Source organism: Lycium barbarum, chromosome 2, assembly GCF_019175385.1.
Source record: "Lycium barbarum isolate Lr01 chromosome 2, ASM1917538v2, whole genome shotgun sequence".
Classification (NCBI taxonomy): domain Eukaryota; kingdom Viridiplantae; phylum Streptophyta; class Magnoliopsida; order Solanales; family Solanaceae; genus Lycium; species Lycium barbarum.
In genome coordinates, this window is record NC_083338.1 from 153,464,328 (window position 1) to 153,485,812 (window position 21,485).

The 21,485-nt window shown below is 37.5% G+C and overlaps 1 protein-coding gene across 1 annotated transcript; it reads left to right on the forward strand.

The window, feature by feature from the left end:
• The first annotated feature begins 16,244 nt into the window (after positions 1-16,244).
• Positions 16,245-17,276, forward strand: LOC132629176 (uncharacterized). The gene is made up of 2 exons (XM_060344902.1): positions 16,245-17,144; positions 17,271-17,276. The coding sequence occupies exons 1-2, from the start codon at positions 16,245-16,247 to the stop codon at positions 17,274-17,276; spliced, it is 906 nt and encodes a 301-aa protein (XP_060200885.1).
• The last annotated feature ends 4,209 nt before the right edge of the window (positions 17,277-21,485 follow it).

Genomic DNA, 21,485 nt, shown 5'->3' on the forward strand with positions numbered 1-21,485 from the left:
TTGACCGGTTAAAATATGTTTATGGATCAGTTGTTGGGTTTAATTGATAGGTTGAATGGGAAATGGAGGAAAAAAAAGTGGAGGGAAAATGTCACGCCCCGAACCATGGCCTGGGCGTAACACGGCACTCGGGCCTTGCTTGCATGTGTCCAAGCGAACCTCATGGCTTGCTTGTCAACATGGGCATCAAAACGATACAATCTATATGATGCAATTTAAATGAATCATAAAAATGTAATTTGCGGAATAAAGTCTTGGAATTATCTCATAGCATGAAATATCATGAAAACATAATAGTCTGCAAACATGAAAGCATAATTGACTCTATGAACTAATATATGTCTATGAAACCTCTAAAACATGTCTGAATACTAACTACCAGGACATGGCCCTGGACTACCATAAACTGAATACTAATGCAGACTCCATGTTGAACCCCGAGAGGAGTGGGGCTCACCAATAAGCTGATAACTGAGGTGATCCTACTGCACAGGTGTATGCTCCTGAAAACCGGTATCTGCACCGTGAAGTGCAGGCCCCGGCCAAAAGGGACGTTAGTACATGGTGAATAATACTAGTATGTAAAACCTGCTGAAATGAAGAACATGAACTGGAACTGAATGTAACTTGAACATGAGCATGAAACGTGAGTAAAGTCTGAAAACAGTAAATCAATGGGAAATACATGTATGTAAAATTGCTTGTAACGTGGGGAATGCTATAGTATAACCGACAACATGATCTGGTACTTGCGTCCTACCAGGAGAACACTCACACCTTGCCAGGGATATGAGATTTAAGTAATAATAAGCATGTAAGGATCCAAACTGCATAATGAAGGTGTTGCCTCCTTGCTGACAACCCTTATCCTACGGTGGCAACGTAGTTTCAGGCTATCTGAGCCTTCTCGGTTAACTAAGCAATTCCCAAAAACATGAACATGATATAGTTGGCTAAGAAGCCCATGATTTTCGTGAAATAACTTGTGATCATGATTTCACGAAATAACTTGTAACATGGTTTCATGAAATATCTTGTAATATGGTTTCTTGAGATAAGTTGTCAAAGTCTTGCAAACATGTTCTTGATTCATGAGTAATAATAATAGTTCATAATTATATATATATAATTGACTTGAAAACATTCTTGTAACTTTCTAGGTAAAATCATAAAGTTTCATATAAACATAATGAGAACACATGAAGAAGAATTCATGATTCATGGATTAAGCTAGGGTTCCTAATAACCGTAATGAAAGATTAGGAATACAATAATGAATATAGATACAAAATTCATGTACATAAATACATAAATACGGGCTACGAATATGTTGGGTTTAATGCCTTAGGATTTGAACTTCATGAATATCAAGAAATGGAGCATGGGGAAGAACGTAGAGATTCCCACATGTGGATGGAAGTTTTACATACCTTAATTGCTCCAAAATCTTGAATTAAAGACTTGAATTTTGGAGAAGGTTTCCTAAATCTTGATTTGTCACGCCCCAAAACCCACCCTAGACGTGACCGGCATCCGACGTCATGAACAACATCGGAAGAACCTAAACGATACAATAATAACACTTGAACCCGCCAGGTTCAACATTCGCCTCCAACAGTTTATAAAGTAAATGTAACAAATCATGAATACATAAATTAAATCAGCGGAAATCTTTATTCACCAAATACTTAATATCATTTGTTAAACAGTTTACAAAACCATTAACCAATATAAAACAAGTATTCAGCATGTGTATCTCAATAAGAATTATCAAAACCGATTATAAAGTCTTTTGTCAAGTTACAACTTTCAATTATGCCTTTCAAATTGATCATGATTGTCAACAACAGTTCCATGAGAGATTACGAATATCACGCATGCCAATACAGGCCCAAGAATCAATCACATCGAGGGGATCACCATAGGGTTCCCTTGTCACAGCGCACCACACCGGATTATAAAATCCTCGGTGACCACTCATCCTCCCGAATGGCTAGGCATAAACACACCAGAATATGAAATCCTCGGTGACCACTCATCCTCCCGAATGGCTAGGCATAAACACACCGGAATATGAAATCCTCGGTGACCACTCATCCTCCCGAATGGCTAGGCATAAACACATCGGAATATGAGATCCTCGGTGACCACTCATCCTTCCGAATGGCTAGGCATAAACACACCGGAATATGAGACCCTCGGTGACCACTCATCCTCCCGAATGGCTAGGAAAAATCACATCAACAGAGTTCATAGCATAAAAGCCGAATTACAATTCATCTCAAGGTAGTCACATCACCATTTACCATTAAGGTTCGTTATGCCATATCGTAAAGATGAATATTTTCAAAGGATGTCTTGAAAACATTTCACTTCTTTAAACAAGTTTCAATTTCCACAATTCGTAATAACATACTTTTATGAGTCAACAACCTTTCAAGTAACTAGTTAAATCATCCATCAAGAGAATTCCAATATCATTACCAATCGTTATCCTTCATTATCAATCATCTCTTATAGAGGAAAACATTCATAATATCATATACATATATAGGGTTTGTTACAATCTAGGTTTAATGTGGGTTTGTCCCCTCACACACATTAACCACCATTTAGACATGAATTGGAGTTCAAGAACCATGAGAAGAATTACTTTTCCTTTCATTCATTAAAGAATCTTCAATAAAATTAATACTTCCAACAATGGTTTCAAAAGTGATTTTAAAAGAGACATACAAATCACAACCAAAGAGTTCGTAAAAACCGATAGAAACAGTATGTTCAAAAGAGACATACAAATCACCTTTATAGTTAAAAAGGATTTTATTTTTAAAGAGACATACATTCAAAATAAGGTTTTTAAAAGGGAGACATACATTCAAAATAAGGTTTTTAAAAAGGAGACATACCTTAATTTGTTAAACAAGGTTTAACAATTCACTTTTCTAATGAAGAACATCCAAACCCTAGCTTGAATCACTTTGGAAGGAATTATGTTGCAAACCCTAGTTTTTTGTCACAATAATCATGTTAGAAAGGGATTAGGAAATTGAATTCAACCTAGAATCATGGTAACACTTACCTTGTATGGTTATTGAGGCTTGGGACTTGTTCTTATTGACTTTAGGGTAATGTTTCGTGAATGGGGTGCTGGGGAAATAAACCCCAAACCTTAAATATAACTTAAAACGCGTAAACCCGAGTTTTGACCCGAATCTGACCCGATTCACGATTGTTCCACGATACGTGACCATCGTGCAATGTTCTGCAGCTCAATACTCAGACTTGCGAGATCAGCCCGCGATGCGGGGACCTTGCACGCGCTCCCACGCGCCTGAAAAGGCGGCGTGTGTCGGTTCTGCACAGTGTTCGGTAAAATGGACATAACTTCTTGTACGTATCTCCGTTTGGCCTGGGCGACCTACCGTTGGAAAGATATTTCAAAGGGATACAACTTTAATGAAGGAAGTTTTTCCAAATTCACAACACATTGTCATTAAAATCGGCCAGAATACAGACCTACCAAAACTTAGGCGAATTTAAGAGGCCTTAAGAACTTCACTAATTGGTTTGACTTCAAAACGACCATCTCCCACCCGAATTCATCAAGAATGGATTCATATAGATATAATATCATCTTAGTACTAGATTTTTATGCATTCACAGCTAGTTCAAGTTTACGAGGTGTTACATTATCCCCCCCTTAAGATCATTCGTCCTCGAATGAGGGTTATGGCCTAAGATTTTCACTAACCCTCAAACTTTCGAATTCTCACTAGTGCTTCTTTATGTGGTAAGATATCACAAACAAAACTCATATAATGCTTTAACAATAACCCTATGGTCCTCGCAGAGATTCCCACAACAACCAGACAAGCCTAAGCATGGAATAAGGGATTTACACCCATAGTCTACCTCGAGATTTAACGATATTACTCTTTCAACCTATAATGGGTTCACCTAGAACTACTAGCCTAACCATTTCAATCTAGAATTGTATAACACTTGGTAAGCCAGTCTGTACCCATAATCACTTCAAAGTCCTCTATTCCTATTTCCAACAAATCAGAAGTAGTCTCACGATCCTTAACTACACCACGCAATATTATAGATCCTAGAAGTAATGTCGAGGCACTAACTGTTAGGGTTCTCTACCATAGTCAAGGACAAAGCACAAAGTTTTCTAACGAAGAGTCAAACTTGCATCGGTCAACGGATACGCCTTAAGAGAACATATAGTTACAATACATGTGCCCACGTCATCAGGGTCTTCAGCAGCCTCTCTACGAGTCAAACCATAAAGTCGAGCTTGTCCCCCATTAGCGGTGTTAGCAACCGCTTTACCAACCCCATTACCACGGGCATTAGGAGTGTTGTTGACATTACCATCAGGTGAATTATTCCGCTGGCCAGAAGAGTTAGGCATTTCACGAAGCCACTTCCTACAATATTTCTTGATATGACCCCTTATACCACAATGGTGACAAATAGGATCGTTCCATCTAGATGCTTGTCGGTTACTACCGTGTGAATATCCATTTTGATTACCGTTCCTCTGACTTTGTCCACCAGATGGAACACCCATATTAGACTGAGAAATAAACTGTTGAGGTGCAGAATTTCCTTTCCGTTGCCCTCCATCATACAAACCACTGAAACCACCTGCAGATCGGGCCTTCTTACTTTGTTCCCTGTCTAGCCTCTCTTCTCCCTTCCAATTCTCTTGTTGTTCAGCAAACCCAACCAGAGATGAGAAAGTGCAAGTAGGAGACATAGCAACAGCAGCACATGCAGACTTGATAAGTGGTACCAAGCCTTTCACAAAACGAGTCAACTTATGCTTTTCAGTCGGAATCATGTATAAAGCATACTTTGACAGACGAGTGAACTCCAAACTATACTCACGAACCGACTTGTTACCCTACTCTAGCTTTTCAAACTTTGTAGCCATAGTAATTCTTTCCTCATCAGACAAGAACCTTTCCATGAACGCCTCTTCAAATTCAGCCCATGTCGGAGCCGAAGCAGCGTCATCCCTCTCAGATTCCCACATCTCAAACCATACGTGAGCAACATCCTTCAACTGATAAGAAGCAAGCCTTACAGCTTCAGAATTCCGGGCATCCATTGCCCTTAATGCCTTGAAGGTCTCATCTACAAAGTGTTGGGGGTCATCCATTTCTCGTGACCCAAAGAACTCTGGTGACTTCAAGTCGAGGAATTGCTTAAGTCTGCCTCCACCATGAGGTCCCACACCTCCACGCTGCTGTTGAGCCGCAACTAAAGCAGTCAACATTTGAATGGCCATCTGCATAGTACCAATCTCAGGCACACCCGCAACAGGAACAGCAGGAGCAGGCGGTGCTGGGGGTGGTGCTTGGTTTCCAGCATCATTTCCATTACCAACATTCGCGCCCCCAAGATTTCGGTTAACTTTCGCAGGACGTCCTCGTTTACCAGTTTTGGATCTCGTCAGAGTCATTTCTGCAAGGCACGAATTAACGAGCGAATTAGAACGATCCTAAAAAGGACTTTAAGCTCTACAGCACAATCTAGAATCAAGAAGAATAGGAAATACCTATAAATGTCCTGGGAGTTTCTCGATCATGCAGGTGATCAGGCTGCACAAGGAAAACTTCACTAGACACAGCTCCACAGACACCGACAATAATCCTAGGACGCATTTAAACCTAGGCTCTGATACCAAGCTTGTCACGCCTCAAAACCCACCCTAGACGTGACCGGCATCCGACGTCATGAACAACATCGGAAGAACCTAAACGATACAATAATAACACTTGAACCCGCCAGGTTCAACATTCGCCTCCAACAGTTTATAAAGTAAATATAACAAATCATGAATACATAAATTAAATCAGCGGAAATCTTTATTCACCAAATACTTAATATCATTTGTTAAACAGTTTACAAAACCATTAACCAATATAAAACAAGTATTCAGCATGTGTATCTCAATAAGAATTATCAAAACCGATTATAAAGTCTTTTGTCAAGTTACAACTTTCAATTATGCCTTTCAAATTGATCATGATTGTCAACAACAGTTCCATGAGAGATTACGAATATCACGCATGCCAATACAGGCCCAAGAATCAATCACATCGAGGGGATCACCATAGGGTTCCCTTGTCACAGCGCACCACACCGGATTATAAAATCCTCGGTGACCACTCATCCTCCCGAATGGCTAGGAATAAACACACCAGAATATGAAATCCTCGGTGACCACTCATCCTCCCGAATGGCTAGGCATAAACACACCGGAATATGAAATCCTCGGTGACCACTCATCCTCCCGAATGGCTAGGCATAAACACACCGGAATATGAGATCCTCGGTGACCACTCATCCTTCCGAATGGCTAGGCATAAACACACCGGAATATGAGACCCTCGGTGACCACTCATCCTTCCGAATGGCTAGGAAAAATCACATCAACAGAGTTCATAGCATAAAAGCCGAATTACAATTCATCTCAAGGTAGTCACATCACCATTTACCATTAAGGTTCGTTATGCCATATCGTAAAGACGAATCTTTTCAAAGGATGTCTTGAAAACATTTCACTTCTTTAAACAAGTTTCAATTTCCACAATTCGTAATAACAAACTTTTATGTGTCAACAACCTTTCAAGTAACTAGTTAAATCATCCATCAAGAGAATTCCAATATCATTACCAATCGTTATCCTTCATTATCAATCATCTCTTATAGAGGAAAACATTCATAATATCATATACATATATAGGGTTTGTTACAATCTAGGTTTAATGTGGGTTTGTCCCCTCACACACATTAACCACCATTTAGACATGAATTGGAGTTCAAGAACCATGAGAAGAATTACTTTTCCTTTCATTCATTAAAGAATCTTCAATAAAATTAATACTTCCAACAATGGTTTCAAAAGTGATTTTAAAAGAGACATACAAATCACAACCAAAGAGTTCGTAAAAACCGATAGAAACAGTATGTTCAAAAGAGACATACAAATCACCTTTATAGTTAAAAAGGATTTTATTTTTTAAAGAGACATACATTCAAAATAAGGTTTTTAAAAGGGAGACATACATTCAAAATAAGGTTTTTAAAAAGGAGACATACCTTAATTTGTTAAACAAGGTTTAACAATTCACTTTTCTAATGAAGAACATCCAAACCCTAGCTTGAATCACTTTGGAAGGAATTATGTTGCAAACCCTAGTTTTTTGTCACAATAATCATGTTAGAAAGGGATTAGGAAATTGAATTCAACCTAGAATCATGGTAACACTTACCTTGTATGGTTATTGAGGCTTGAGACTTGTTCTTATTGACTTTAGGGTAATTTTTCGTGAATGGGGTGCTGGGGAAATAAACCCCAAACCTTAAATATAACTTAAAACGCGTAAACCCGAGTTTTGACCCGAATCTGACCCGATTCGCGATTGGTCCACGATACGGGACCATCGCGCAATGTTCTGCAGCTCAATACTCAGACTTGCGCGAACGGCCCGCGATACGGGGACCTGGCACGCGCTCCCACGCGCCTGAAAAGGCAGCGTGTGTCGGTTCTGCACAGTGTTCGGTAAAATGGACATAACTTCTTGTACGTATCTCCGTTTGGGCTGGGCGACCTACCGTTGGAAAGATATTTCAAAGGGATACAACTTTCATGAAGGAAGTTTTTCCAAATTCACAACAGATTTTCATGAAAATCTCCCAGAAGACAGACCTACCAAAACTTAGGCGAATTTAAGAGGCCTTAAGAACTTCACTAATTGGTTTGACTTCAAAACGACCATCTCCCACCCGAATTCATCAAGAATGGATTCATATAGATATAATATCATCTTAGTACTAGATTTTTATTCATTCACACCTAGTTCAAGTTTACGAGGTGTTACATGATTCTTGAATCTTGAGATGGGTTTTCTTGATAACCCTAGATTAGGAACAATGATTTCTTGCTCAGATTATTAGAGTATATGTTAGAATTGAGTTGGAAAGGTTTACTCAAGTTAGAAAGGGATTAGGGACTTGAATTCAACCTAGAATCATGATAAAATTTACCTTGGAAGGTTCTTGAGGTTTGGTACTTTTTCTCTATGAATTTAGGGTGATTTTTCGTGAATGGGTTTTTGGGGAAATAAACCCCAAATCTTAAATATAACTTAAAACGCGTAAATCCGACTTTTGACCCGAAACCCGACCTTTTATGCGTTGGTTCCGCGACGCACGTGAATTGCCCGACCCCCTGCAGGTCAATAGTCAGAGAGGTGGTTTTTGTGCGATCGCCCCGCGGCGCGGGGCCATCGAACGCGCCCGCACGCACCCTCACAAGCGACGGGTGTCGGTTCTGAACAGTGTTCGGTAAAATAGGCATAACCTCTTGTACATAGCTCTGTGGAAGACCCATAATATACCGCTGGAAATCTATTTCAAAGGGCTACAACTTTCATCAAGGAAATTGTCCCAAATTCCCAAATAATAAAGGGGTTACGGTCGCTGGAAGTAAGACCTTCTACAAACTCACTTGAAAACATCCCCCGTAGAAAGGCTTCTGACTTTGCTTTGTCCAAAGACTATTCTTATGACTTAATTTGTTTTCAAATTACTTTATAAAATCCTCATATTGGTTTCATTATATTATCATCTTATGAGTCAAATCTTCACCCGAAGCTACGAGGTGTTACAATATCTCCCCCTTGGGATCATTCGTTCTCGAATGATGGGTCATGGTTAAGAATATGGCTTGACATGGCTTGAATACATAAACATGAAAGAAACATGACGTAAAACATAAGAGCTTGACACGGTTACGTAGGGACATGGTCATGGATCATGAGAACTGAGTACGTGATTACATGGAAACATGTACATGGGGAACATGAAACTGAGTAGCGCCTACATGAATGAGAATCATGAAACATTTGTCCTCGATTTATGACTAGTGGTTAAGAATCACTACTAACTCTGGAATCTACAAAATTTATGGCAGGACTTCTTTCATAATTCGGACCCTCACGACATTTCTCAAGCGCCTGCCAACTAACTAAAGTACCCACACACAACTCACATAGCATCTTAATACACATGATGTGACATAACGTGATTACTGAATCTTGAATGCATCTAACATAAATACCGAGCTGGCTTGAACACACGGATATTGGCTGAATGATTACATGATTACTATACATGGGGTTTGGAAGAAATGTGTAGGCACGAATGACATGAGTATTGGAAATAGGCACGAACATGACATGATTACTTGGGCGTGAGATGCATGACGTGGGACATAAATACACGAAGACTGGATGACATGAATACATGATGCTAAACTGTCATGAGATACGAATACGTGTGAAAATGGATATCGTAACATGGGATCTGAATGTCGAAACGTGACTGTTATAACATGTGGGTTGAATACTAAGCGCGTGTAGGATTTAGATACTTAGAGACTTAGTCACAGACGTTCGTATGTCATCATGGTAATATGAAATAGGAGTATGACTTAGGCTTTGAATGTAAGCGCAACTCGATGTGAATGCGACAGACTTGAGTCGTATAACAAGAATATGATCCTAACATAGGTGTTCATAAATCTCTAGCATAGGCATGACATGAATACGTCGAATCTGAGTATAATACTCCTAAGATAAGTACCATAGGGTACATGAAAATATATCTATTTGAATATAGGAATGCACCTTACTTCTGATTATCTTGTTAGTTGTTAATCATGATTATGAATACCTTAGCTCATCTTTCTCATTCTCGTGAGCGAATTATAGAGGACTGAGAGAAAAGGAATTATTGGTACTATTCATATAAGATACTTTGCTTTAGAGAACAGACATAACATGGTGCATTGTACATGGAGGACGTAACGTGGAACATGCATACATGGGAACGTGATTCATATGACATGAAACGTGAATATGTGAATGGAATGACATGGGATATGGGTACATGAAAAACATGGCGTTCACATAAGTATCTGCATACCATAGCGTATAGACTTGAGTTCATGAGCATCGAAGTGAGACTAAGGCATAAGTGTGACTTGCGTGGAGTACAACTGTAGGCTAACTCTTGGGTACACAGAGACGTAAGGCATGGATAAAACATTACCTTTAGGATTTAGATATACCAAAAGAATAGGACATGGTTCAACATAGCTTACTCTTATCACCGTGAGTAAATGCCCTTGTTATAAGTAAGACACATGAAAGAATGGATTATAGGCATGTATAACTCGTTCCTCGAGCATCTAAGGCATGGATAGAAAGTCACCTTGAACATAACGAGACCTAGATACTTAGCGAAAGGAAAAAGGAAATCATGTCGTCACGATCGTAAAACATTAGCTAAAGGAACATAACACGAATTACATAGAAGCATGGGTGGGACATCCATCTTGGTTCACCTTCATTATTATCTCACAAAATCATTGTTATGATACCGCTATAGGTGGAATGCATAGCGAAATGAATTGGGGCACGAGTATGTGGTAACATATATAACATAATCATAGGGGTCAAGATCATCATCAGATTCGAAAAACACTTAGATGCTAGAACATGGACATGAGTCTAAAAGCATGATAGATACGTGAGACCTGAATGCGGTTTTTAACTTTAGACATGAGCACACCAGAAGTGCCAGACATGAAAGGACATTCCCTTGCATAACTTACTATCGTATGAAGTCTTAATTCTTGTATCTTAAACGCGGAGTATCAATCTCTAACATGGGCATGATATGGGTACGAAAGGCACGAGTAGAGTACGTCTGGGCATTAGTAACACATAGTATATGAATTACTCTGGAATTGGAACCGTTATACCCTTAAAACCCGCTATTCGATATAGAACTTTATCTCATAACATAATTACCTAGTACTTGATCTCAACAGCATGACAAAGATCACATTCTACACACCTTATCTTGGCTACATGAAACTGTGACCCTCTGACATAATCTCCTTAGCACCTATCAACTTACAAAACACACAGTTTATATCAGCACCTTATCACACGATTTCCCCCTTAGTTCAAAAGCTGACGTTTAAAGCCTGTGGATCTCTTGAGTTAGCGATAAGTGGTCATCTAGTGGTTCTGCTAATTTCCTCTAACATACTGATAACTCATTTCTTCGGCTTACTTCAAGCAAGTCTTACTTACTGGGAAAACTGGATTACTTAAATGAGCGGGTTTCTAATGTACATAACTGGCATACCAAGCTTTGTCAGTCTTGAGGAAAACTCTTTTCTGATAACCCTTAAAGGCTCTTCTTCTGTAGCTTGCTCTCTTATTGCTTAGATGGTTTTATCCTTTCACCAATTTCTATACCTCAAATTTAACTTAAACCCTTTGGGTTCTAACACGCCTTCGGTGTATTCAGACAGTTACCCACTTAGTAGTGCTAACTTGACTAAATAACTCAAATCATACTTCTACTAACTCTGTTGAAAATTTCTAATTCACTGTATCTATTCAAACTTACTTACTATGCTTCTGTTAACCACTTGCTAGCATCATATTCTCTAATTCTTCTCTGAGTACTAAAGTGAAGCATAAGGTTATTTCTAACTTTTCCTCCTTATCTGACTCTATTCTGGGGTTGTATACTATCTTTCTGAACTATAGGCACGGATCACACCTAGGGAAATTTTATTTGTCTCAAATTCTCAAATGAGAAATTGGAACAACTAATCCCAAACTCCCTATACAAGTTCAAAATTATATTACACTATCCATATCGGGGATAAATACTTACTCACATAACTTAAGAGGGAATTGTCATATCTTTTATTTCATAGTAATATCTGCTTCTTGTAGTAACTCACTAACATCATACTCTCTAGGTCTGATCTGGATAAGCTTAAATAATTTAAAACTATCCCTAAAAATTCAATATCGTCTCCTCATGGTTTTTCTTATCGCACTCAGTCCCTTCTTAGTCATATACATAGTTCATATGGCAAAAATATATACATACCCTTGAAAAAGTCGAGACTTTCTAGTATTACAGGTGGTTGGCTCTTAGGCTATGTCTTGCTTAAAACTACCGTGGACAATTTATGCCTGCTGCGGTTAACTTCATAACATCCTACCTCGTGGGGTCTTAAATATGAACCATCACCCTTATATTGTAGCTCCATGGTCAGATAATCCAAATAAACTTATTCTGTAAGGTATATAACCTATGTATACTGCCATGCCGAAACTTGTTTTTAAAAGGGTATTATCACCTGATAAACACACCATGCACTATTTGGTAAGTCTTGGGTCTCGAATTTTCCTTCTCGCCGCTTACGCATTCGATACGTTTAGAATTCGATGGAAAGAGAATGTTACTTACTGCTCTAAGCTTCATGGCACGAGTTAGAATAATTCCTGATGCCTCCATCGGAGAGCAACACATCGATAACGACTAGCTTTACATCTTCCTCATCCATTGAGACTAGGCATATTCGGTAGAATGGGAAGCAACACATGAGTTCGAGTGATTTCTGAGAACATAGCTCTATTGCACGATCTAGAGTTGAAAGAAGTGAGACAATCCTAAATGTCTTGGTGGTCAACTGTTTATATGTATGGGGCCCTCACACATATAAAAGTGACCCCACTGGATACGGTTTCATAGACTCCCTAAAGACACTTGAACCTAGGCTCTGATACCAAGCTTTGTCACGCCCCGAACCATGGCCTGGGCGTAACACGACACTCGGGCCTTGCTTGCATGTGTCCGAGCGAACCTCATGGCTTGCTTGTCAACATGGGTATCAAAACGATACAATCTATATGATGCAATTTAAATGAATCATGAAAATGTAATTTGCGGAATAAAATCTTGGAATTATCTCATGACATGAAATATCATGAAAACATAATAGTCTGCAAACATGAAAGCATAATTGACTCTATGAACTAATATATGTCTATGAAACCTCTAAAACATGTCTGAATACTAACTACCAGGACATGGCCCTGGACTACCATAAACTGAATACTAATGCAGACTCCATGTTGAACCCCAAGAGCAGTGGGGCTCACCAATAATCTGATAACTGAGGTGTTCCTACTGCACAGGTGTATGCTCCTGAAAACCGGTATCTGCACCGTGAAGTGCAGGCCCCGACCAAAAGGGACGTTAGTACATGGTGAATAGTACTAGTATGTAAAACCTGCTGAAATGAAGAACATGGCACAACATAGGTATATGACATGAACTGAAACTGAATGTAGCTTGAACATGAGTATGAAACATGAGTAAAGTCTGAAAACAGTAAATCAATGGGAAATACATGTATGTAAAACTGCTTGTAACGTGGGGAATGCTATAGTATAACCGACAACATGATCTGGTACTTGCGTCCTACCAGGAGAACACTCACACCTTGCCAGGGATATGAGATTTAAGTAATAATAAGCATGTAAGGATCCAAACTGCATAATGAAGGTGTTGCCTCCTTGCTGACAACCCTTATCCTACGGTGGCAACGTAGTTTCAAGCTATTTGAGCCTTCTCGGTTAACTAAGAAATTCCCAAAAACATGAACATGATATAGTTGGCTAAGAAGCCCATGATTTTCGTGAAATAACTTGTAAATAACTTGTGATCATGATTTCACGAAATAACTTGTAATATGGTTTCATGAAATATCTTGTAATATGGTTTCTTGAGATAAGTTGTCAAAGTCTTGCAAACATGTTCTTGATTCATGAGTAATAATAATAGTTCATAATTATATATATAATTGACTTGAAAACATGTTTGTAACTTGCTAGGTAAAATCATAAAGTTTCACATAAACATAATGAGAACACATGAGGAAGAATTCACGATTCATGGATTAAGCTAGGGTTCCTAATAACCGTAATGGAAGATTAGGAATACAATAACGAATATAGATACAAAATTCATGTACATAAATACATAAATACGGGCTACCAATATGTTGGGTTTAATGCCCTAGGATTTGAACTTCATGAATATCAAGAAACGGAGCATGGGGAAGAACATAGAGATTCCCACATGTGGATGGAAGTTCTACATACCTTAATTGCTCCAAAATCTTGAATTAAAGACTTGAATTTTGGAGAAGATTTCCTAAATCTTGATTCTTGAATCTTGAGATGGGTTTTCTTGATAACCTTAGATTAGGAACAATGATTTCTTGCTCAGATTATTAGAGTATATGTTAGAATTGAGTTGGAAAGGTTTACTCAAGTTAGAAAGGGATTAGGGACTTGAATTCAACCTAGAATCATGATAAAATTTACCTTGGAAGGTTCTTGAGGTTTGGGACTTGTTCTCTATGAATTTAGGGTGATTTTTCGTGAATGGGGTGTTGGGGAAATAAACCCTAAATTATAAATATAACTTAAAACGCGTAAATCTGACTTTTGACCCGAAACCCGACCTTTTATGCGTTGGTTCCGCGACGCACGTGCATCGCGCGACCCTCTGCAGGTCGATAGTTAGAGAGGGGTTTTTTGTGCTATCGGCCCGCGGCGCGGGGCCATCGCACGCGCCCTCACAAGCGACGGGTGTCGGTTCTGAACAGTGTTCGGTAAAATAGGCATAACGTCTTGTACATAGCTATGTGCAAGACCCATGATATACCGTTGGAAAGATATTTCAAAGGGCTACAACTTTTATCAAGTAAGTTTTCCCAAATTCCCAAATAATAAAGGGGTTATGGTCGCTGGAAGTAAGACCTTCTACAAACTTACTTGAAAACATCCCCCGTAGAAAGGCTTCTGACTTTGCTTTTTCCAAAGACTATTCTTATGACTTAATTTGTTTTCAAATTACTTTATAAAATCCTCATATTGATTTCATTATATTATCATCTTATGAGTCAAATCTTTACCCGAAGCTACGAGGTGTTACAGAAAATGAGTTGTTCCCTCTTGCGTTATGAAATAAGCATTTGTCCCTCATCGGTGGTGGAAAGAAAAGTTCTCCTACTTAAAAGTAGAAGCACTCCTTCTTATTGCTAAAGGGTCAAGAAGAGGGTCTCCCCTCGCGCCGCTCGTCGTCACTCGCTCAGTTTGTATTTGATCAAATGATTTGATTGATAATCATTTGGGACCAAATTTGCTTTAATTTTATTTATTTATTTAATTATTATTTATTTAATGAATTAATTAAAGTTTCCAGATCCTGACCCGTTAGTGATCCGGATCCGCGTGTCTGACCAGCGACCCATTTCTTTCCCGGATTAATTTAAAATTTCCCTCCGTTGTTTTTAAACGAAATTTTTCTGAAAGGTTGTAAACCTTTCCCAACCAATGCTTCAATGGCTATATATATATCCGTTGACCTTCAGAATTTTTACTTACAAAATTTTCTGATATCCTTCTTCTTCTTCCTCTGCACATCCTAAAAACTCTCGTGTGATATACTACCTTCGAGTGGTTCGTCGTCATGAGAATTTGCTGTACCGCTATTTTGGTGAGTAAATAGTTCTATCCTGGGAGGAAAGATTCCAACACCTCAGGTACATTAAGGGGAATAATTTCCTTAAGGACACACTGTAAATCAGTGGGCTCGATTTGATTCTCCATATAATTTAACATACTGTTCATATTATTTTTCCAGTTTCTGCTATTTCGTTTTCTACAGTTTGCAAAATCTGTCCAGTTTCTGTTTTTTGTTACTATTTCAAAGTATTTTTTGCAATACAGATTTACTAACAATCTTAAGGAAATTACTGTTTATATATTTATATTAATCTGTATTCTGTTTTGGAGACTAAAACCTTCTCATTTTCTACTCGGTTGGAATTTTTCTAGTCCAACTTGAAGAACACAAAAACTTTGTTGGATTATTAAAGTTCATAACGGTGACGCGATTTGAAGAACGTAAAAACTTCATCGTCAAACAGATTCTGAGTCAATTTGAAAAAGATATATCTTCTCTGTTTACTGTTCTGTTTCGTTTGCCATTTATTAAACAGTTTGTCAATTATTGATAGTGAAGAATGGAAACAGAAAGTGATGTTAATGCTCCTAATGGAACTGCGGCTGTTGGTGCGACTGTTGGTACTACTGTTAGTGCGACAAATGTTGCGTCGTCAAACCGTCCAAATGCTGCACATGCGATGGCACTGGCAGAAAAATCAGGGAAGTTTTCTGGCATCAACTTCAAAGTATGGCAGCAACGAATGTTCCTCAGGCATGCAGAAGTTCACAAACAAAGATCCTCCTGTTACTGAAGAAGGAATGCCTGAAAGCCAGTGCTTTATGATTACTGAGGCTTGGAAGCATGCATATTTTTTGTGCAAAGGATACATCCTTAGTGCATTAGATGATGATCTGTATAATTTCTACAGTTCTGCCAAAACTTCAAAAGAATTATGGCTTGCACTCGAAAAGAAGTATAAAACCGAAGATGTATGCCTAAAAAAATTCGTGGTTGCCAAGTTTCTTGACTACAAGATGACAAATAATAAGACTGTTGGAACCCAAGTTCAAGAACTCCAAGTCCTTCTCCATGACCTTATTGCTGAAGGTATGGTGATCAACGAGGCATTTCAAGTGACTGCTGTGATTAAGAAGTTGCCTCCTTCGTGGAGAGACTTCAAGAACTATCTGAAACACAAGCGTAAGGAAATGTCGCTGGAAGATCTTGTGATTCGCTTGAAGATTGAGGAAGATAATAAAATTGCTGAAAAGAAGTCGCGTAGAAATTCAACGATCATGGGAGCGAACATCGTTGAAGAAGCTGCTCCAAAGAATAAGAAAAGGAAGAAACCTTCTGGAAAGAGTAAGGAGCAGAACAAGAAAAAATTCAAGGGCAACTGCTATAATTGTGGGAAAGCTTGCCACAAAGCCCCAGATTGTCATCTCCTGAAAAAGGACAAGAAAAAGGGACAAGCCAATATGGTGGAGAAGAATGATGACATGGATGATCTGTGTGCAATGCTATCGGAGTGCAATTTAGTTGGAAACCCAAAGGAGTGGTGGCTTGATTCTGGTGCCACTCGACATGTTTGCTCTGTAAAAGAAGCATTTGCAGCTTACGCTCCCGCTGGACCCGAGGAGGAACTGTTTATGGGAAATACTGCAACAACCAAGGTTGAAGGATATGTGAAGATACTTCTGAAGATGACTTCCGACAAGGTGCTTGATGTTCAGCCTAAAATGCATATATTTACTCATTGTTTGCCTCACATTTTAATACTTTTAATCATCATTTGAGTGTTAATTATATTACTTTGTGCTTAATATTATATTTTTATGATGTAGGAATAAAGCGGTGTAAAGATGAAGAGATTGGGAGCAAATTGAATAAAAAGTGGGAAAAGGAGAAAAAGAAAATAAAAAGAAAGAAAGAAAGGAAGAAAAAAATAAAGAAGACAAGAAAGAGGCACTAAGGAGACATCATTATCAACATATGATTGCTAAAGTAATTTAAATGATTTGAAAACAAAACAGTGGAGAATGAAGGAAACAATTACGTGGCAGCATCAACACTTCAACGCATTGTGTTGCCAGTTGCGCGTGGACGCATCCGAATTTGTTTCGATCCAAAAAAGGAATAATTCCCAATTTGTTTTGGATTCAGTTATTTTATTTGGATTTTTTCCTACACCTATAAATAGTCCATAAGCCATAATTCTTAGACATCTTTGGCATAAAACACAAGTTTGGAGGCTAGGGTTCCTACATATATTTTCTTTCTTTTATTTGAACCTTGTTTATCGGATTTTCTTGGTGACAATTGAGATTGAAACTCTTGTTGTGCTTATTTATTGATCGACATTATTTTTAATCAAGTAAGTTATTGTTATTTTAATTATTCTTGTTCTTCAACGTTTCTCAAGGGAGTAGCTAACCGTAGGACTCGCCCACTTACTTTGTTTGAAACTCGGAAGAGGAAGAACGGGGTTGTGATAGAATAATTAACGTGAATTTGGGGCGTTAACCCTTATCTAATGGGAATTGACCTAGGAATAGGCGATACCACTTGTAGCCATAGTCGGGTGTTCTTAATGCTCCTAATTGCTTGAGGGATCTTCAATTGGGTAGTCTAGTTAATCTTCGGGAGAAGTTAATTTAGAGTCATTATCCGAGGCTAATTAACATAAACTTGCTATTATTTATAATTCGTGAAATAGATTGGATCGTTACTTGAGAAATAGATTCCTTAGTTCCTTACTTGTGGCCATTGATCAATTTACTTGCTTTCTAGATTAGAATTTATATTTCCGTATTTTATCAAAACCTTATCAAAAACCACCATTGATGCGTTCGGTCTAGCTATTGTTTGTGATAATTCCTAATCTGCTTAAGTTGCCTACATAATGTTCTCTGTGGGATTCGACCCCAACCTTATTGGGTTACTATATTTGACAATGTCCGCGTTATACCATTAATAGGTGTAATTTTAGTGTATTAGTGCTAACTCTCAATAACGTTCTGTACACTCCAACAATTAGGAAGAATTTAGTTTCAGCCGGACTACTCGCCAAAAACGGGTTTAAGTGCATGCTTGTTAGTGAGAAAATTGTAATAAGTAAGAATGATATGTTCATAGGAAAGGGCTACCTCACCGAGGGCCCTTTCAAACTAAATGTAATGGTTATTGACAGTATTAATAAGAATTCAGCTTCGTCTTATTGGAGTCAAATGATTTATGGCATGTTCGCTTAGGACATGTCAACTACAAAACCTTACGAAAATTGATTAATTTAGAAGTATTGCCTAAATTCGAGTGTAATAAATCTAAATGTGAAATCTATGTTGAATCTAAGTTTGTTAAACATCCATATAAGTCTATTGATAGGAGTTCAAATCCTTTAGACTTAATCCACAAAGATATATGTGATATGAAGTCAATACCATCTCGCAGTGGAAAAAAGTGTTTTATAACTTTTATTGACGATTGCACTCGATATTGTTATGTGTATTTGCTAAATAGTAAGGATGAAGAAATTGATGCATTTAGGTAATACAAGAACGAAGTGGGAAATCAATTGAATAAAAAGATAAAAATGATTAGAAGTGATAGGGGTGGAGAATACGAATCTCCTTTTGCAGAGATATGTTTAGAATATGGAATTATTCATCAAACTACTGCCCCCTACACACCACAATCAAATGGAATTGCAGAAAGGAAAAACTGAACATTAAAGGAAATGATGAATGCTTTATTAATAAGTTCCATTTTACCGTAGAGCTTGTGGGGCTAATGGAATACTCAACAGGGTGGCCCACAACAAAACACAATCTATTCCATATGAACTATGGAAAGGAAGAAAACCCAATGATGAATGCTTTATTAATAAGTTCCATTTTACCGTAGAGCTTGTGGGGCTAATCGAATACTCAACAGGGTGGCCCACAACAAAACACAATCTATTCCATATGAACTATGCAAAGGAAGAAAACCCAACTTGAAATATTTCAAAGTGTGGGGGTGTTTAACAAAGGTCCAAGTTCATTTACCCGAAAGGGTAAAGATCGGACCAAAAACTGTGGATTGCGTTTTTATTGGCTATGTTAAAAACATCAAAGCTTGTCGATTTTTGGTTCACAAATCGGACAATCCCGAAATTCATGTTAATACAGTAATTGAATCAGATAATGCTGAATCTTTGAAAACATTTATCCGTATAAAACTGAATGTGAGTCGTCAAGTGAAGGATCTAAACGGCCGCGAGAAGAACCAAAGGAAAGTAAACCAAGTGAAGAGGATCCAAGGTGTAGCAAACATCAAAGGACATCTACTTCCTTTGGACCAGATGTTGTGACATTCTTGCTTGAAAATGAGCGTCAAATATTTAAAGCAACGATGTCTTCTTCTGATTCAGCATTTTGGAAAGAGGCAGTCAATAGTGAGATTGAATCAATTTTGAACAATCATACATGGTAACTGGTTGATCTTCCTCCTGGAAATAAACCTTTAGGATCAAAATGGATTTTGAAAAGAAAAATGAAAGCTGATGGCACTATTGACAAATATAAGGCAAAACTTGTGGTCAAAGGTTATAGACAAAAAGAAGGTCTTGATTACTTTGACTCATACTCGTCGGTAACAAGGATAACATCTATTCGGGTGTTAGTGGCACTGGCGGCCGTACATGGAGAGTTGGAGGAAGAAATTTACATGAAACAACCTGAGGGTTTTCTGGTTCCTGGTAAAGAAGGAAAGTGTACAAACTTGTTAAGTCACTTTATGAACTTAAACAAGCACCCAAACAATGGCATGCGAAATTTAACCAAACAATGTTGGCAAATGGATTTAAGATTAATGAGTGTGACAAATGTGTTTACATTAAAAATACTCCAAATAATGAGGTCATTGTTTGTTTATATGTTGATGACATGTTGATAATGAGTAGAGATATTGCTGATGTAAATGCTACGAAGCGTATGCTCGCTAGCAAATTTGACATGAAAGACTTAGGGATTGCTGATTTGATCTTAGGAATTAGGATCCATAAAACTCCACAAGGTCTAGCATCATCACAGTCACATTATATTGAAAAAGTACTTGACAAGTTCAAGTATTTAAATTTCAATGTTGCAAAGACTCCAATTGATGTAAGTTTTGCACTTTAAAAGAATGAAGGTGAAAGTGACTTACAATTGGACTATGCACGAGTTTTGGAAAGTTTGATGTATATTATGAATTGTACACGACCAGATATAACATGTGCTATTAGCAAGATGAGTCGATTCACGAGTAATCCTAATCAAACTCATTGGATGGCAATAAAACGAGTCTTGGGGTATATGAAACATACCCGAGACTATGCTTTGCATTATAACAAATATCCTGCCGTGATTAAGGGATATAGTGATGCAAATTGGATCACCAGATCATCTGAAGTTAAACACGAGTGGATATGTTTTCACAATTGAGGTTGGAGCAGTGTTGTTGACACCCAATTTTGTCCCGCCTCTCCTCCGAAATACATATTTGCGCTTCTAATATTTAAAAAAAAAATAAAAAAAAATAATAATATATATTATGTTTACTATAGTTATTGGTCTCTTATCAATAACGGCGTTTTATTATTCTGTTACAACTATTATTATGATCATTATTATTATTATTATTATTATTATTAACTATTATTATTATTCTTAAATTATCATTATTACTAATTTTCATTATTATTATTATTGTTAATTACTTATCACTATTATCAGCGTTATTTTGTTATCAATTATTAATCATCATTATCATCGTTATTTTATTATTAATTATTGTCATTGTTTTATCAATAATTGTTATTTATTTATTATTATCATCATTATTATTGTTATTATCATTATTATCTTATTATTACCACTATTATTGTTATTATTATTAATTTACTAACGTTTTGTCACTATCAATAATTGTTATTTATTATTGTTATCTTGTTATTAATTATTATCATCTTTATTATTATTATTAATTATTATCATCTTAATTATCAATGTTTGTTATCTACTATTATTATTATATCT